The 14,615-nt window shown below is 49.4% G+C and overlaps 1 protein-coding gene across 1 annotated transcript; it reads left to right on the forward strand.

Annotated features, from left to right (window-relative positions):
• The first annotated feature begins 2,898 nt into the window (after positions 1-2,898).
• Positions 2,899-7,088, forward strand: LOC103643126 (WAS/WASL-interacting protein family member 2). Its single transcript, XM_008666280.4, has 2 exons — positions 2,899-4,093; positions 6,616-7,088. The coding sequence occupies exon 1, from the start codon at positions 3,005-3,007 to the stop codon at positions 4,070-4,072; it is 1,068 nt and encodes a 355-aa protein (XP_008664502.1). The 5' UTR covers positions 2,899-3,004; the 3' UTR covers positions 4,073-4,093; positions 6,616-7,088.
• The last annotated feature ends 7,527 nt before the right edge of the window (positions 7,089-14,615 follow it).

The raw sequence follows: 14,615 nt of genomic DNA on the forward strand, positions 1-14,615 counted from the left end.
CCAAAGCGAAGTCGCTTGGCGGGTCGAGGCTGAATCCAAAAGGCGTGAGATGGGAATCGGTTGGTACCTCTTGGTCGACGGGCGGTGATGAAGTCACGTCAGGGGCTGACTGCACCGTCGTCTTGGGTACGAGGGTGACGCCCAGCAAGTCCTTCGCGAGCGTGCTGACGTCGTCCGTTTGCTTGGAGTTGGCGTGTTGCGGGGAGACGACGCTCGTCTTCGTCTCAGGCGCGAGGTTGATGCCCGACGTGCCCCCCGTTGGGGCGTCGGCGCCGTCGACTCGCTCGACAGCCGACGAGGTGCCGCCTCCTGCTTGGCCTTGGTTGCCCCGCCTCCTCCTCCATCGGCGGGGGAGGGGACGGGGTGAGCTCGAATGTTGTTCCTCCACCACGCGGGGAAGACGTCGTCGATTCCGCCACCGGCGGGCGGGCTGTCGGCCGCCACTGTCGCTGTCGCACGGTGGGGGAAGGAGTATCATGTCGTAGCTGCCGTCGAGGGACATGAACTCAAGACTCCCGAAACGGAGCACCGTCCCGGGCTGGAAAGGTTGCTGGAGACTGCCCATCTGGAGCTTGACAGGAAGCTGTTCGTCAACACGCAGCAGGCCCCTACCTGGCGCGCCAACTGTCGGCGTTTCGAACCCGGGGGGTCCCTGGACCGACGAGTAAATTATTGTCGCGTGCCCCAGCCCAGATGGGTCGGCGCGAAGGGGGGAGGCAGCCGGAGGGAGACAGGCGTGAGTGGTGGAATCTCGCGGCCTTCGTGTTTGTCCCGCGCCCTGGTCGGGTGTGCTTGCAGTAGGGGGTTACAAGCGTCCACGCGGGAGGGAGCGAGCGGCCTCACGCGAGCGCCGTCCCGTCCTTCCCCGCGCGGCCAACCCTCTGTAAGAGGGCCCTGGTCCTTCCTTTTATAGGCGCAAGGAGAGGATCCAGGTGTACAATGGGGGGTGTAGCAGTGTGCTAACGTGTCTAACGGAGGAGAGCTAGCGCCCTAAGTACATGCCATCGCGGCAGCCGGAGAGGTTTTGGCACCCGGTTCGTGTGGTGTCGTGGCCGTCGGAGGAGCGCTGGAGCCTGGCGGAAGGACAGCTGTCGGGGCTGTCGAGTCCTTGCTGACGTCCTCTTGCTTCCGTAAGGGGGCTGAGAGTCGCCGTCGTCATAGAGCGTGCGGGGCGCCATCATTACTTGTCTGGCGGAGCGAGCCAGATGGGACGCCGGTCTTGTTCCCCGTAGCCTGAGTCAGCTTGGGGTAGGGTAATGATGGCGCCTCCTGTTGACGTGGTCGGTCCGTGCCCTAGGTTGGGCGAGGTGGAGGCTCCTCCGAGGTCGAGGTCGAGTCTGTCTTCCAAGGTCGAGGTCGAGTCCGAGCCCCTGGGTCGGACGAGGCGGAGACCGTCGGCGGATGCCAGGGCCGAGTCCGAGCCCTGGGGTCGGGCGAAGCGGAGTTCGTCGTCTTCCGGGGCTGAGCCCGAGTCCGAGCCCTGGGGTCGGGCGAAGCGGAGTTCGTCGTCTTCCGGGGCTGAGCCCAAGTCCGAGCCCTGGGGTCGGGCGGAGCGGAGTTCGTCGTCTTCCGGGGCTGGGCTCGAGTCCGAGCCCTGGGGTCAAGCGAAGCGGAGTTCGTCGTCTTCCGGGGCTGAGCCCGAGTCCGAGCCCTGGGGTCGGGCGAAGCGAAGTTTCCCATGGCGCCTAGGGCCGGACTTGGCTGCTGTCAGCCTCACTCTGTCGAGTGGCTCAGCAGTCGGTGCGGCGCAGGCGGCGCTGTCCCCTTGTCAGACCGGTCAGTGGAGCGGCGAAGTGACTGCGGTCACTTCGGCTCTGTCGACTGGAGGGCGTGCGTCAGGATAAAGGTGTCAGGCCACCTTTGCATTAAATGCCCCTGCGATTTGGTCGGTTGGCGTGGCGATTTGGCCTAGGTTGCTTCTTGGTGAAGACTGGGCCTCGAGCGAGCCGAAGGTGTGTTCGTTGCTAGAGGGGGGCCTCAGGCGAGACGTAGATCCTCCGGGGTCGGCCGCCCATGCCCGAGGCTGGGCTCGGACGAGGCGTGATCGCGTCCCTCGAATGGACCGATCCTTGACTTAGTCGCACCCATCAGGCCTTTGCAGCTTTGTGCTGATGGGGGTTACCAGCTGAGATTTAGGAGTCTTGAGGGTACCCTAATTATGGTCCCCGACACATAGTTTGAGGCCTCAGAGTTGAAGTCGAAGCTATTGAAGTTTGCAGCAGCCCTCTGAAGATGAGCTCCAGGGACACCCATGGAGCGGCTAGCTTGGGGGGATAACTCCCAGAATGCTTGTTTGACCGGTAGGTTGGAAGTGTCGACGGAGTCTTCGTCCTCACCAGTGGCAGCAAAGAACTCCATTGGGAGCGGAAGATTTGACAGGGAGCGATGGATTTGAGCAGGGAGCGGTTTGGGGGAAGCGAAGGGAGGGAAGCACAGGAAGGGAAGAGGTCGGGCGAGCTCTCGTGAAGTCGGAAATTGGATTTGAAGACCGGCCGGCGAGGCGCGAGAACCACCTGGATGTTTGGCGGAGGAGACGAGAAACATCGAGATGTGCTGCAAAGTTGAATTTTCAGGGTTATTGTCGTTTTTTCACCGTTTGTCGGACTGCAGAATCCTCTTTTAACCCACCCAACCCTAGATTGTAGATTTTGGCCCAGATTATACACTGTAGCTCTAAAAATCTGGTCCGTTTGAATGCGTATGAGATTTTTTGCATTGGATTTTCATAATCCAATAGGATCCAAACAGGGCCCAAGACCAATTATCGTCAGACACGTCCCAATCTGAGCGAGAGATGTGAAAAAAAACAACGCGGAGTCGCGGACGCTAGGGAACTACTCCGCCGCTTCAGCGCGGGACAACACCACGCCGGCGCGGACCCACCAGCATTTTCAGGCCCAGAATTTCACGCGCTGACGCGCCTGCGCCTTGCGAAACACCCGCAGGCCGCAGGCCGCAGGCCGCAGGCCACGGGGGGCCCCGCGCCGCCCGGCCGAAAGGGACGATGGGACTGCGGCTGCGGACTAGTGGAGTGCTCCTGCTCCCGCAACAAATCCCAACCCCAAGTCCCCCCAACCAAAGCAGAGGAAAGAGCCGAGGACGCGAGGGCGACGACCCGGAGGAGCACCGGACCCGAAGGCGGAGCCCCCCAAGCCAGAACCCGGCGAGGGGGTCGGTGCCGACCATGTCCTCGCCCGCGCCCTCCCCGCCCGCCGGGGCGCCGTCGGAGCCGCTCCTGCTCCCGCTCCCGCCCCCGGAGTTCTACTGCTACCAGTGCGAGGCCACGGTGTCGCTGCCCGAGCCGGCCGCGCCCTCCTCGGCCAGGCTCCTCTGCCCGCTCTGCCATAGCGACTTCATCGAGGAGAACCCTAGCACCCCGTCTCCACCACCACCTCCGCCGCCGCCGCCCCCACCGCTTTTCCTCTCCGACTCCTCCTCCTCCTCGCTCTCGGACGACCCCGACGACGACTTCGACCTTGTCATGGACCCCGACGTGGTGCGCGCCTACCTTAGCCGCTTCGCCCACCGCCACCACCTCCAGCAGATCGGCCACGGCCCCGGCCCGCACGGCCGAGGGGAGCCGCCCGCCACGGCCGCCTCCATCGCCGCGCTGCCCACGGTCGAGGTTGCTGAGCCCACCGCCGTCTGCGCCATCTGCAAGGACGACCTGCCCCTCGCCTCCGAGGCGCGGAAGCTCCCCTGCGCCCACCTCTATCACTCCTTCTGCATCGTCACCTGGCTCGGGATGCACAACTCCTGCCCCGTCTGCCGCTTCCGCATCCCCCCCGCCGACGACCCCGACCAGGCCGCACCGTCGCAGCAGGACCCGCCGCCCACGCGGATCACCATCCGCTTCAGCACCACCACACGCCGCCGCGTCCGCATCGGCAGCGATGCGCCACTGGCGTCTCATATCTCGGCGTCGCCCACGCAGCTCGCACAGGCTATTACCGGGGATGGAGCTGGTGGACCTGCCAATAGCGGCGAGACTGTGTCATCTGAGTGGCCTCCGCACCCCGAATCGGATACAGTCATGTCGGAGGCACGCGAGGGGGGTGGCTTTTTTGATTGAGCCAGAGGTTCCAATTATCAGGCAAGCCTATCGCAGCAAATCTCTCAACTTCACTCGCTAAATTTGTCTTCTATCCTTGGAGCATGAATTGAATTCCTTAGCTTCAGTAAACTAATTCGTTTTAGTGGAGTCAATGATTAGATATTCTGTGTATGTGATCATCATGTGTTGTAGGTCCTGTTACATTTTTTCCCTATATGGTTGTGTGTTGTCTGCTAGTTGATCAGGACATGCATGCTTCACTTGCTTATTTTCTTATGTTAGAATTTGAATAATCAATTGTCTAAATCTGAATTCTGCGTGCACTGCAAAATCAAAGTTTGTCAATAAGATGTTTACGCTGCTGTTAATTACATAAACCTTTTCTATGGGCAACGACTAATATGCAAGCAGATACTTGTAATTAGAATTTTTTGTCCGTTAGATTTAAATCTACCGGCAGATACAATTGTGGTTTGTTAGGGGATTTTTATAAAGCTACAATAAACAGTGGTGGAAGGATTTAAGTGCTAAATGTGACATACCGTCGGATCTAGATCTAACGGAGTAAAATGTCTATTTGCACACTTGCATTTAGTACCTGCTTGTGTATTAGTTGTCGCCTTTTTCTCTGTGTCATCAAAGACTATGCGCAGCTATAAGCATTCCTACAAAATTGATGTTGTTTTATGTTAGTTTGGCTCCATGTTTTCAAATGAATTTAAGAATTTGCACTTATGAATTATAACTTGATTAAAAGCATCCTAGTCATTTTAAATGTGCATGAGCATGTTGCTGTTAGCCTGTTACCTTAGTGCTAATGTGAGCCATAGCTAAGCTGAAGTGATTAGGGGGTGTTTGAATGTACTAGAGCTAATAGTTAGCTGCTAAAATTAGCCGGAGACATCCAAACAGTCTAGCTAATAGTTTAGCTATTAGCTACTTTTAGCAAATTAGCTAATATTTAACTAGCTATTGTTAGCTAGCTAATCTCACTACCAATTTTTTAGCTAACTAAACTATTAGCTCGCATTCAAACACCCCCTTAGTAATTACTGTACAATACGTCAATACTAAACATGCTATCTATTTGGAGGTTTAAGTATCATTATCCTGTCTTATTCGTATAAGACTAGAAGATACCTTTTGTGTTCAACCTTTAATTTGCCTGATGTGTCTGTGCAGAAAAATATAGAAAACTAATGTTTTTTCCCTGCTGAATTTGGATCGAAGAAAAGAGAAGGCAGAGCAAAGCTAACAATGTTGATGTGGGTTTGGGTTGTTTGTCACATTGTTTAGTCGATGGGATGTTTACGATCAATTCTACTTTTTTAATCGACTTTTCTCTAGTATCTTCTAGTATTGATTATCTGGATTAGCATGTTTTTATTCTCAAGGTGGTAGATACAGAATTTGCAGATCTACCTTTATTTCCTTCAAAAGAGTGAAACTCGTTCATGCTACTGTATGTTGACAGTTTTACAATCTTGGATCCCTTTTGCTTTTAGCTCTAATAAACATCTTATCTCTTCATTGGTTATTTGCTAGTTAGTTTCTTGGGACCTCCATTATTTCTTTGTTATGCTTCCTGTAATTCGGCGCTTTTGTTTAGACTTATGGTACCGCATGAATACATCTACTCCAAAATCACGTCTCTCTAACTATAACAATTTTTTTCTCATTTCCTTGTATGAGTGCATCATCTTGCTCTATTGTGGCAAGATTCTATAACAACTAATTGTCCTATTCATCTATGAAAAAACTAAGCATCACATGCACAATCTTAGAGATTTACCGAGTCAATAGAAACCCTGTGCATTCGACAGCAAAGACATAAAGTAGGATCCACACGCACTGGCCTTGGACACCATACATGCCTATCCACTTTGTGGTTAATTTTTATTTCAAGCTTCTATTCTTACATCAACATCACCCCACTTTGTGGTTAATTTTTATTTCAAGCTTCTATTCTTACATCAACATCACCCTCGAGAACAAGTTACCCTTCAACAGACACTCGAAGCAGGGGCTGGTTACCTCCATTTCCCTGTCCACCAACCTAGCCCTAACGGTGAACTTCTTGGCCTGGGTTGCTCATGCGAGCTTGCTATTAAGAAAGGTGAAGAACACTGCTTTACGAGTGATTTGAGTGTGCTAGCACCACCTCACTTTACATGTCACAGAAAGTACCTTTACACCGCAGCAAGAATTAGTCGACACAAAATAATGTCTATCTTAATTTCTATTTTGGTGGATGAGACTATGAGAGGCATGTTATGGTGGCAAACTAACTGGGCGATAAAGCAGGGTTTGTCCTGCTGTGGCATCCTACAACTTGTGCAGTGAATAGATCCTTTGATGTGGAACTGAAGTGATATTTTAAGAGAATAAAGCTACTGGCGATTGGTTCTTAAATCGCCGCCCAACAGCATCTTTTTTTTGGCTTTCCGATCCTAAGACCCAATTCTTATGTGTTCGCTGTTACTGTCTATTTTGTTCCTTAAAGCTTTGCGAAGTCTTTCAGTTGTCGACTGTCGGGCTCATACGCTTCTGCTCTTTTTCAGGCGATAAGGTAGCTGCTGTTAGCTGTCAGCCAACAGGAGTAAAAGGAGGCTACCACCTACCATACGCTTCCTGTCTTCGTTCGGACGAGGTTTCTCGCAAGGTGATGGCGTGCTGTTACAGCTGAAACTAAAGCTGTCCTTGTTCGGACGAGGTTTCTGGCGAGCGAGAAGATGGCATGTTGGTTACAGCTGAACTAAAGTTGTCCTGTTAGGAGAACAAGAGCATTCATCGCATGGGTTCCCGGTGTCTTGTATATTGGTTAAACGTATTTATTCGTAATAAATATATAGGCATGTACAATGTGCAGTACTCCGTTTCTGGTGTCCCCGTGCCCTCCATGCAACTTGGTAGGTACATATGGGAATGAATCGAGTGCTGTTTGGTTCACATATTTGTAACGTGAACGGTAATCAATAACGTCAAACCATGTTTGTTGCAATCAGATAATACACTAGAAACTGATATCGTCCTATTCAAACTTATTACGGCCAGAAATTATTACGGCGAACCAAATGACACTCTAGTAGATATGGATTATACTCTGCTGATGAAACTGCCTATTTGCTTGAAGGCAAGTTAGGGGAAGTTAGGAAAACCCTCTGAATTCTATGGTTGTTTGACGGAACGGAAGGTAAGGTTCTATATTGCCGAATGCCCGAATCTACGACACATTCCTTGGCATACAGTGATGTCTTATTCTTTTGGTAGTTACTTTTAGGGAAATTTGGATCCATACCATTAAAAGATCACCACTTTGGATCCATACCATTACTATCTCACTTACATGTGGGTCCACATGAGTCAATGACATGTGGGGTCCATGGTATATATCTAAAGTTTGGATCTTTTAATGGTATATATCCAATTGTTCCTTACTTTTAAGGGTGGCCAACAGATGTGAGGATCAGACTTTGAGCTGCTATGTGCCATGAGGACTGCATGCATTGGATTCGGATGGACGGGTTCTTATTTCAGCTGCACTGGTCTCGTGCTGAGGGATGTAGCATATACATTTGGAAGCAGGAAAAGGATATATCCCTGCAAATATCATGCATGCCAACATTGCCAAGTGACCTGTGATAGCAGCGGGGAAGAAGGCACTCACCACCATGCTCCGGCGGTCCGGCCCAAGCTTCTCGGCAACGAGCCTCCATTCCGCTCGTCAACACGACCTCCACAAGCAGAATTTGGATCATAAACTCAACAATCTCCACCTTAAAATAAATTTCATCTTGTACCCAATAACTTGTAATCAATTTTCTGAATAATAAAAGGAATAAACTGATGGTGCCAACAAAGCCACTAGGCTTAAACAATTATACCAACTAAGTTCTAGCAAAACTCAAACGTAGCTCTAGGAATATGTTTAGTCATCATGTCAGCTGGATTGAAATGAGTACTGATCTTCCATGTCCTCAATTTACCTTCTCCAACTATTTCTCAGATATAATGATACTTAATATCAATGTGCTTTGTCCTCTCACGAAGCATATGATCCTTTGTAAGGCAAATAACACTCTGACTGACACAGAACAATGTAATACAAAATATATCTCTATAAAACTCAGCATATAAACCTTTCAACTCGGCCTCTTTGTTAGCATCACAAGCTGCAACATATTTTGCCTCTGTGGACTATATACAAGCAAGAGGTTTCCGTATCAACACAACCTATATATGCAGAATTTAGATCACAAATTCAACTGGAATTGCGCAGGAACCAAATCATTTCAGGGCTCACGCACATCCGCTGTGGGTATGCCAACACGAAGTTCTTCGACGTAAGAGCCGAAGCCGATGCACGCCGAAAAAAAAACTGACGTCTGAACATGATTTCAGTTGAGCTTACGGTTTCGTTCCGGATCCCGGAAAGTGATAAGCACTTCTCTTCCTAGTTTCCTACGCGTTCAGAACAAGTTGTTTCAGTCACTAACCTTCCACGGGAACACTTGATGTTGCAGTACTAAAAATCTGTCTTATACTATAGAGTCAGTCTACTACACAACTAGTTACTCAGTGGTCAGTGCCTCACTGGGCTTCACGCGGTGTCAAAATAGAAGGGAGATTTTCCTGGACCCCATGGAGGCAGGGAATGAGTGAGAAGAAGGGAGAAAACGTAGGTCCAGCGCTAGGCAGCGGCGAGTGGGCGTCCAGAGATGATGCCGGCAGCGGCGGGAACAGAGCACGCACACGCCGGAGGGTGGGCAGGCAGGGACAGGCATTGAAGACGCACGCATCAACAATCGGCAATCATGCAGCTCCACGGTCGGGGTGACGGGGGCGTTGGGATCCACTAATTCGGGTAATTTAAATTTCGGGTTTTAAGACTTGTTACCTAAAATGACAAATGGGATTTATATTACTCAGAAATTCAGCTACCTAGAATTTCAGATTTGGATTCTGTTGGGGCCTTCTTTTTCGCCGAATGTCCTCTAAGCAAAAAGATAGGACGATATGCAAGCAGACACAAGTATATGCCGAAGGTATATACCGAAGCTACAATCCAGGGAGCTTCGGCATGATGACACACCTTGATACGAAGGGCAGCACCGACTTTGTCGGCGTTTCGACCCCAGGGGGTCCCTGGACCGACGAGTAAATTGTCGCTGCGTGTCCCAGCCCAGATGGGTCGGCGCGAGATGGAACACAAGGGGGAAAGGGAACCGCGGCTCGTGTTATCATGCGCCCAGGGCGGATGCGCTTGTAGTAGGGGGTTACAAGTGTTCGTGAGAGAGGGGGAGAGCCTGCTCGTCAACCCGTCCTCCCGCACGGCCACCCTCTCGTACGAGGGCCCTGGACCTTCCTTTTATAGATGTAAGGAGAAGGTCCAGGTGTACAATGAGAGGTGTAGAAATATGCTAACGTGTCCAGCAGAGAGGAGCCAGAGCCCTATGTACATGCCGACGTGGCTGTCGGAGAGGTGCTAGTGCCCTGTGCATGTGACGTCGTGGCCGTCGGAGGAGCGCTTGAGCCCTGTAGAAGCACAACTGTCGGGGCTGACGGGACCTTGCTGACGTCTCCTTACTTCCGTAGGGGGCTGAGAACCGCCGTCGTCATGGGAGCACGCGGGGTGTCATCATTACTTGTTTACCGGGGCGAGCCAGATGGGACGCCGGTCTTGTTCCCCGTAGCCTGAGCTAGCTAGGGGTAGGGTAATGATGTACCCCCCCTGTGGCGTGGTCAGTCCGAGCCCAAGGTCGGGCGAGGCGGTGACTCCTCCGAGGTCGAGGTTGAGGCCGAGCCCTGGGGTCGGGCGAGGCGGAGCTTCCTGTTGCGCCTGAGGCTGGACTTAGCTGTTGTCAGCCTCACCCTGGCGGGTGGCACAACAGTCGGATCGGGGCAGGCGGCGCTGTTTTCCTGTCAGGTCAGTCAGCGGAGGGGCGAAGTGACTGTGGCCACTTCGTCCCTGTCGACTGAGGAACGTGTGTCAGGATAAGGTGTCAGGCGATCCTCGCATTGAATACTCCTGCGATACGGTCGGTTGACGAGGCGATCTGGCCAAGGTTGCTTCACTGCGAAGCCTGCCCGAGCTGGGCCTCGGGCGAGTCGAGGGTGCGCCCGTTGCTTGAGGAGGCCCTCGGGCGAGGCGTGAATTCGCCTGAGTCTACTGTTCCTGCCCGAGGCTGGGTTCGGGCGAGGCGAGATCGCGTCCCTTGAGTGGACGAGGCCTTGACTTGAATTGCGCCCATCAGGCTCTGCAGCTTGTGCTGATGGTGATTACCAGCCGAGATTATGGATCTTGGGGGTACCCCTAATTATGGTCCTCGACAGACTTAAAGAGGAAAAGACCATTTAGTCCATGTTAACTTATGTCATGTTTATAATTAGTTATCAAGGACATAGATGTAATTTCGACCGAGCTGCGTCCCTTGCCTATAAATAGGTGAACAGTAACCCCGTACTGTTCATGCTGACTTGTATTCACGCGCACGTCATACTTGGATTCTTACCTTCTGTCAAGTCGAAGGTACAAATGTAATTCAATATCGTTAATGTGTATTCATGGTTAATCAATAAGAATATAAATAATTTGATGATTTAAGATGATTATTCGTATTCTTTATATATAACTCATGCTTCTGCTTTCTATTACATATTGAGATGATGAAGGTATGTCCTTCATGACCTTCGTCTGAAGACCATTATATCCTGAGGGAGATAGTGCTTCGGAGGACGAAGGCCTTTAACCATTAACATTTGTGTTGCCTTGTTCTTAACTCATATCATTTGAGAACAAGTCCCCAACATTGGCGCCCACCTCCGGTGAACTCACTTCCACTGTTGAGACGATGGCTTCGTTCAACAACCAAGTTGTAGCACCTTCGGTCACGAAGCTGGTGCTCCCAATCACGGGCGGTTCAAGTTTAGAGCCAGCTAATAAGAAGCAGAAGAAGGAAGCACAGAGAAGAGTGCAGCATGTTGGGGGTGCAAGGACCCTTCGTCAGATCCAAGTGGTCCCACATCCCAATCACCTTCTCTCAGGAGGATCTTCAGCTCAAAGATTATCCTCACAACGATGCCATGGTTATATCTTGTGTCATCAAGAGATTTCTAGTCCACAATGTTCTGGTTGACACGGGCAGTGCAGCGGACATCATATTTGCAATGGCTTTCAGACAGATGCAAGAACCAGAGGACAAGATTCATGATGCTACACACCCTCTTTGTGGCTTCGGAGGAAGACAGATTGTGGCACTTGGCAAAATCACAATGTCAGTTACCTTCGGTTACGTCCACAACACAAGAACTGAGCAAGTTGTTTTTGACATTGTCGAAATGGAGTACCCATACAATGCAATCATTAGTCGAGGGACAATTAACGCCTTCGAATCAATACTTCATCCCGCGTACTTATGCATGAAGATACCTTCGGAGCAAGGACCCATTGTTGTCCATGCAAGTCAAGAAGCTGCCAGAAGGGCTGAAGGGAGTTGGACAGATTCAAAGGCGATCCATAACATAGATGGAGCCGAAGCTTGTCAACAATATAAACATAAATGAGAGAAGGCTGCTTCGGCAGATCAGCCGAAGCCTATGCTCTTATGTGAAGATATAAAAGATCAAAGGGTACTGCTGGGATCTCAGCTATCTGATGAGCAAGAAAAGACTCTGCTAAGATTTTTGTTCAACAACAAAGATGTCTTCGCTTGGACAGCCAATGGTCTTTGTGGTGTCAACAGAGATGTCATTGAACATTTACTTAATGTAGATCTATCTTTCAGGTCAAGTAAACAAAGGCTTCGGAAGATGTCTGAGGATAAAGCTGAAGGTGCTCGGAACGAAGTAAAGAGACTTCTCAGTGCTGGTGTTATCAGAGAAGTAACATATATAGAATGGCTAGCCAACACTGTTATGGTGAAGAAGGCTAATGGCAAATGGAGAATGTGTATTGATTTCACAGATCTCAACAAAGCATGTCCAAAGGACGAGTTCCCATTACCAAGAATAGACTCCTTTGTAGATGCAGCAGCTTCTTCGGAGCTCATGAGTTTATTGGACTGCTACTTAGATTATCATCAAATTTGGATGAAGAAGGAAGATGAGCCAAATACTAGCTTCATAACTCCGATTGGTACTTATTGCTACCTTCGGATGCCTGAAGGGCTCAAGAATGCTGGAGGAAGCTTCAACAGAATGACAACCAAGGTCCTTCACTCCCAAATAGGCAGGAATGTGCTGACTTATGTTGATGACATCATAGTAAAAAGCACGAAGCAAGAGAATCGCATTGCTGACTTGCAAGAGACATTTGCCAATTTTAGGCAAGCTGGTCTTAAATTAAATCCAGAAAAGTGTGCTTTTGGAGTAAAGAAGGGCAAGTTCCTTGGTTGTCTGGAATCAATGAAAGGAATCGAAGCTAAACCAAATAAGATCGAAGCTATCCTTTGGATGGAGCCGCCAAATTCAAAGAAGGGGGCTCAACGATTGGCAGGAAGGCTAGCATCGTTAAATAGATTTATATCAAGATCAGCAGAAAGGAATATACCATTCTTTAAAATACTAAAGTCAGCCGAAGTTTTCCAATGGGGTCCGGCTCAGCAAAAGGCTTTCGAAGAGTTAAAGCAATACTTGGTAGACTTGACAACTCTAACTCCACCTTCGCCAGGGGCTCTGTTACTCCTATATGTAGCAGCCTCTCACTCTGCAGTCAGTGCGGCGCTTGTACAGGGGAAGTAAGATGGCCAAGTCAAAAGACAAGCACTAGTATATTTCGTGTCCGAATTTCTAAGCTTATCAAAGAAAAATTATACAGAATTGGAGAATGTATTATATGCTGTGTTGATGGCCTACAGAAAGCTTTGACATTATTTTCAAGCATATCACATAATTGTTCCTTCATCACAACCTCTGAAGGACATAATGAGGAATGGAGAAGCTACTGGAAGGATCGGAAAATGGGCTGCTGAGCTCAATGAATTCTCTATTGATTATGTACATAAATCCTCAATTCAGTCCCAGGCGTTAGCGGATTTCATTGCTGATTGGACGCCAGGGGCTCAGGGAGAAGAAGTAACAAAAGACACCGAAGCCTAGACAGTCTTCTGTGATGGTTCTTGGGGAACCTTCGGCGCAGGAGCGGCTGCTGTTCTAGTGGCGCCCTCTAAAGTCAGAACATGTTACACAACAAGGTTGGACTTCAGTTGTACAAATAATATTGCTGAATACGAAGCTCTCCTGTTGGGGCTTCGGAAGCTAAAGGCAATGGGAATAAGAAGGGTGATCCTTAAAACTGACTCCCAAGTCATTTCTGGCCATATAGACAAAAGTAGCAAGGCAAGAGATCCGAAGCTTGAAAAATATTTGGATACAGTCCGGAGATTGGAGACTTGCTTCGAAGGATTCTCTATAAAAAATATTCCAAGAGGGAAAAATGAGCATGCAGATCTGCTAGCTAAGTCAGCGGCACAGGGGCTCCCTATAGCTTCGAAAGTATTTTTTGAGACAATAAAAGCACCTTTGGTTGAACTCCTGGAGAGAGCAGTGCTTGCAATATCACCTGTACATAGTGAAGATTGGAGGACTGAAATCATATCTTTCCTCCAAGGTAATTATCTTTCGGATGATGAAGTTTATAATAAAAGAATGGAAGCAAGGACAAGACCATATGTCATAATAGAAGGGGAGTTATACAAACATGGAGTCTGCTCTCCACTTCTCAAGTGTTTAGCCAGAGCCGAAGGTATAGAGCTGATGAAGGAAATACATGCAGGTTTGTGTGGATCCCACATTGAGTCTAGGCCTTTGCTGGGGAAGATTTTCAGACAAGAATTTTATTGGCCGAAGGCAGCTTCAGATGCAGCAGATCTGGTTCAAAAGTGCGAAAATTGTCAAAAATGTGCAAGAGACCAGAAATAACCTTCGTCGCTAACCCAGATAATACAGCCAACCTGGCCATTGCAAAGATGAGGCCTAGATTTGTTAGGTCCACTACCACCAGCACAAGGCATCTTGAAGTATGTTGTAGTGGTAGTAGAATATTTTTTCTAAGTGGATTGAGGCGAAGCCCTTGGCTACGATAACTTCGGTCACGGTCCAAAAATTCTTTTGGCAGAATATTGTTTGTCGCTTCTGTGTGCCGAAGGCAATAACTGTGGACAATGGAACACAATTTGATGCCGGAACATTCAAAGATTTTTGTGACCGAATTGGTACGAAGATTCATTTTGCATCAGTGAGGCATCCAAAATCAAATGGGCCGGTAGAAAGGGCAAATGACATTATAATGACAGGAATAATGAAGCTAATCTTCAACCAGCCCAAAGGAAAGTGGTCAGATGAGTTGATTAAAGTGGTGTGGAGCCACAACACAACTGCGTCAAGGTCAACAAGATTTACGCCCTTCAAGCTTCTATTTGGTGACGAAGCAATAACTACAGAAGAAGCAAAGACAAGGTCAATAAGAACAACAGCTTCAGCAGAAGACGAAGCTGATTATCAAATAACAAAAGACACCATAGAAGGGACCAGACTTCAGGCTATAGAGCACATCAATAAATAT

The sequence above is a fragment of the Zea mays genome, chromosome 1, assembly GCF_902167145.1.
Source record: "Zea mays cultivar B73 chromosome 1, Zm-B73-REFERENCE-NAM-5.0, whole genome shotgun sequence".
Taxonomy (NCBI): domain Eukaryota; kingdom Viridiplantae; phylum Streptophyta; class Magnoliopsida; order Poales; family Poaceae; genus Zea; species Zea mays.

Bases quoted from the DNA above. Each gene is read 5' to 3' on its own strand.
- LOC103643126 (XM_008666280.4), top strand. From the start codon at position 3,005: ATGGGACTGCGGCTGCGGACTAGTGGAGTGCTCCTGCTCCCGCAACAA.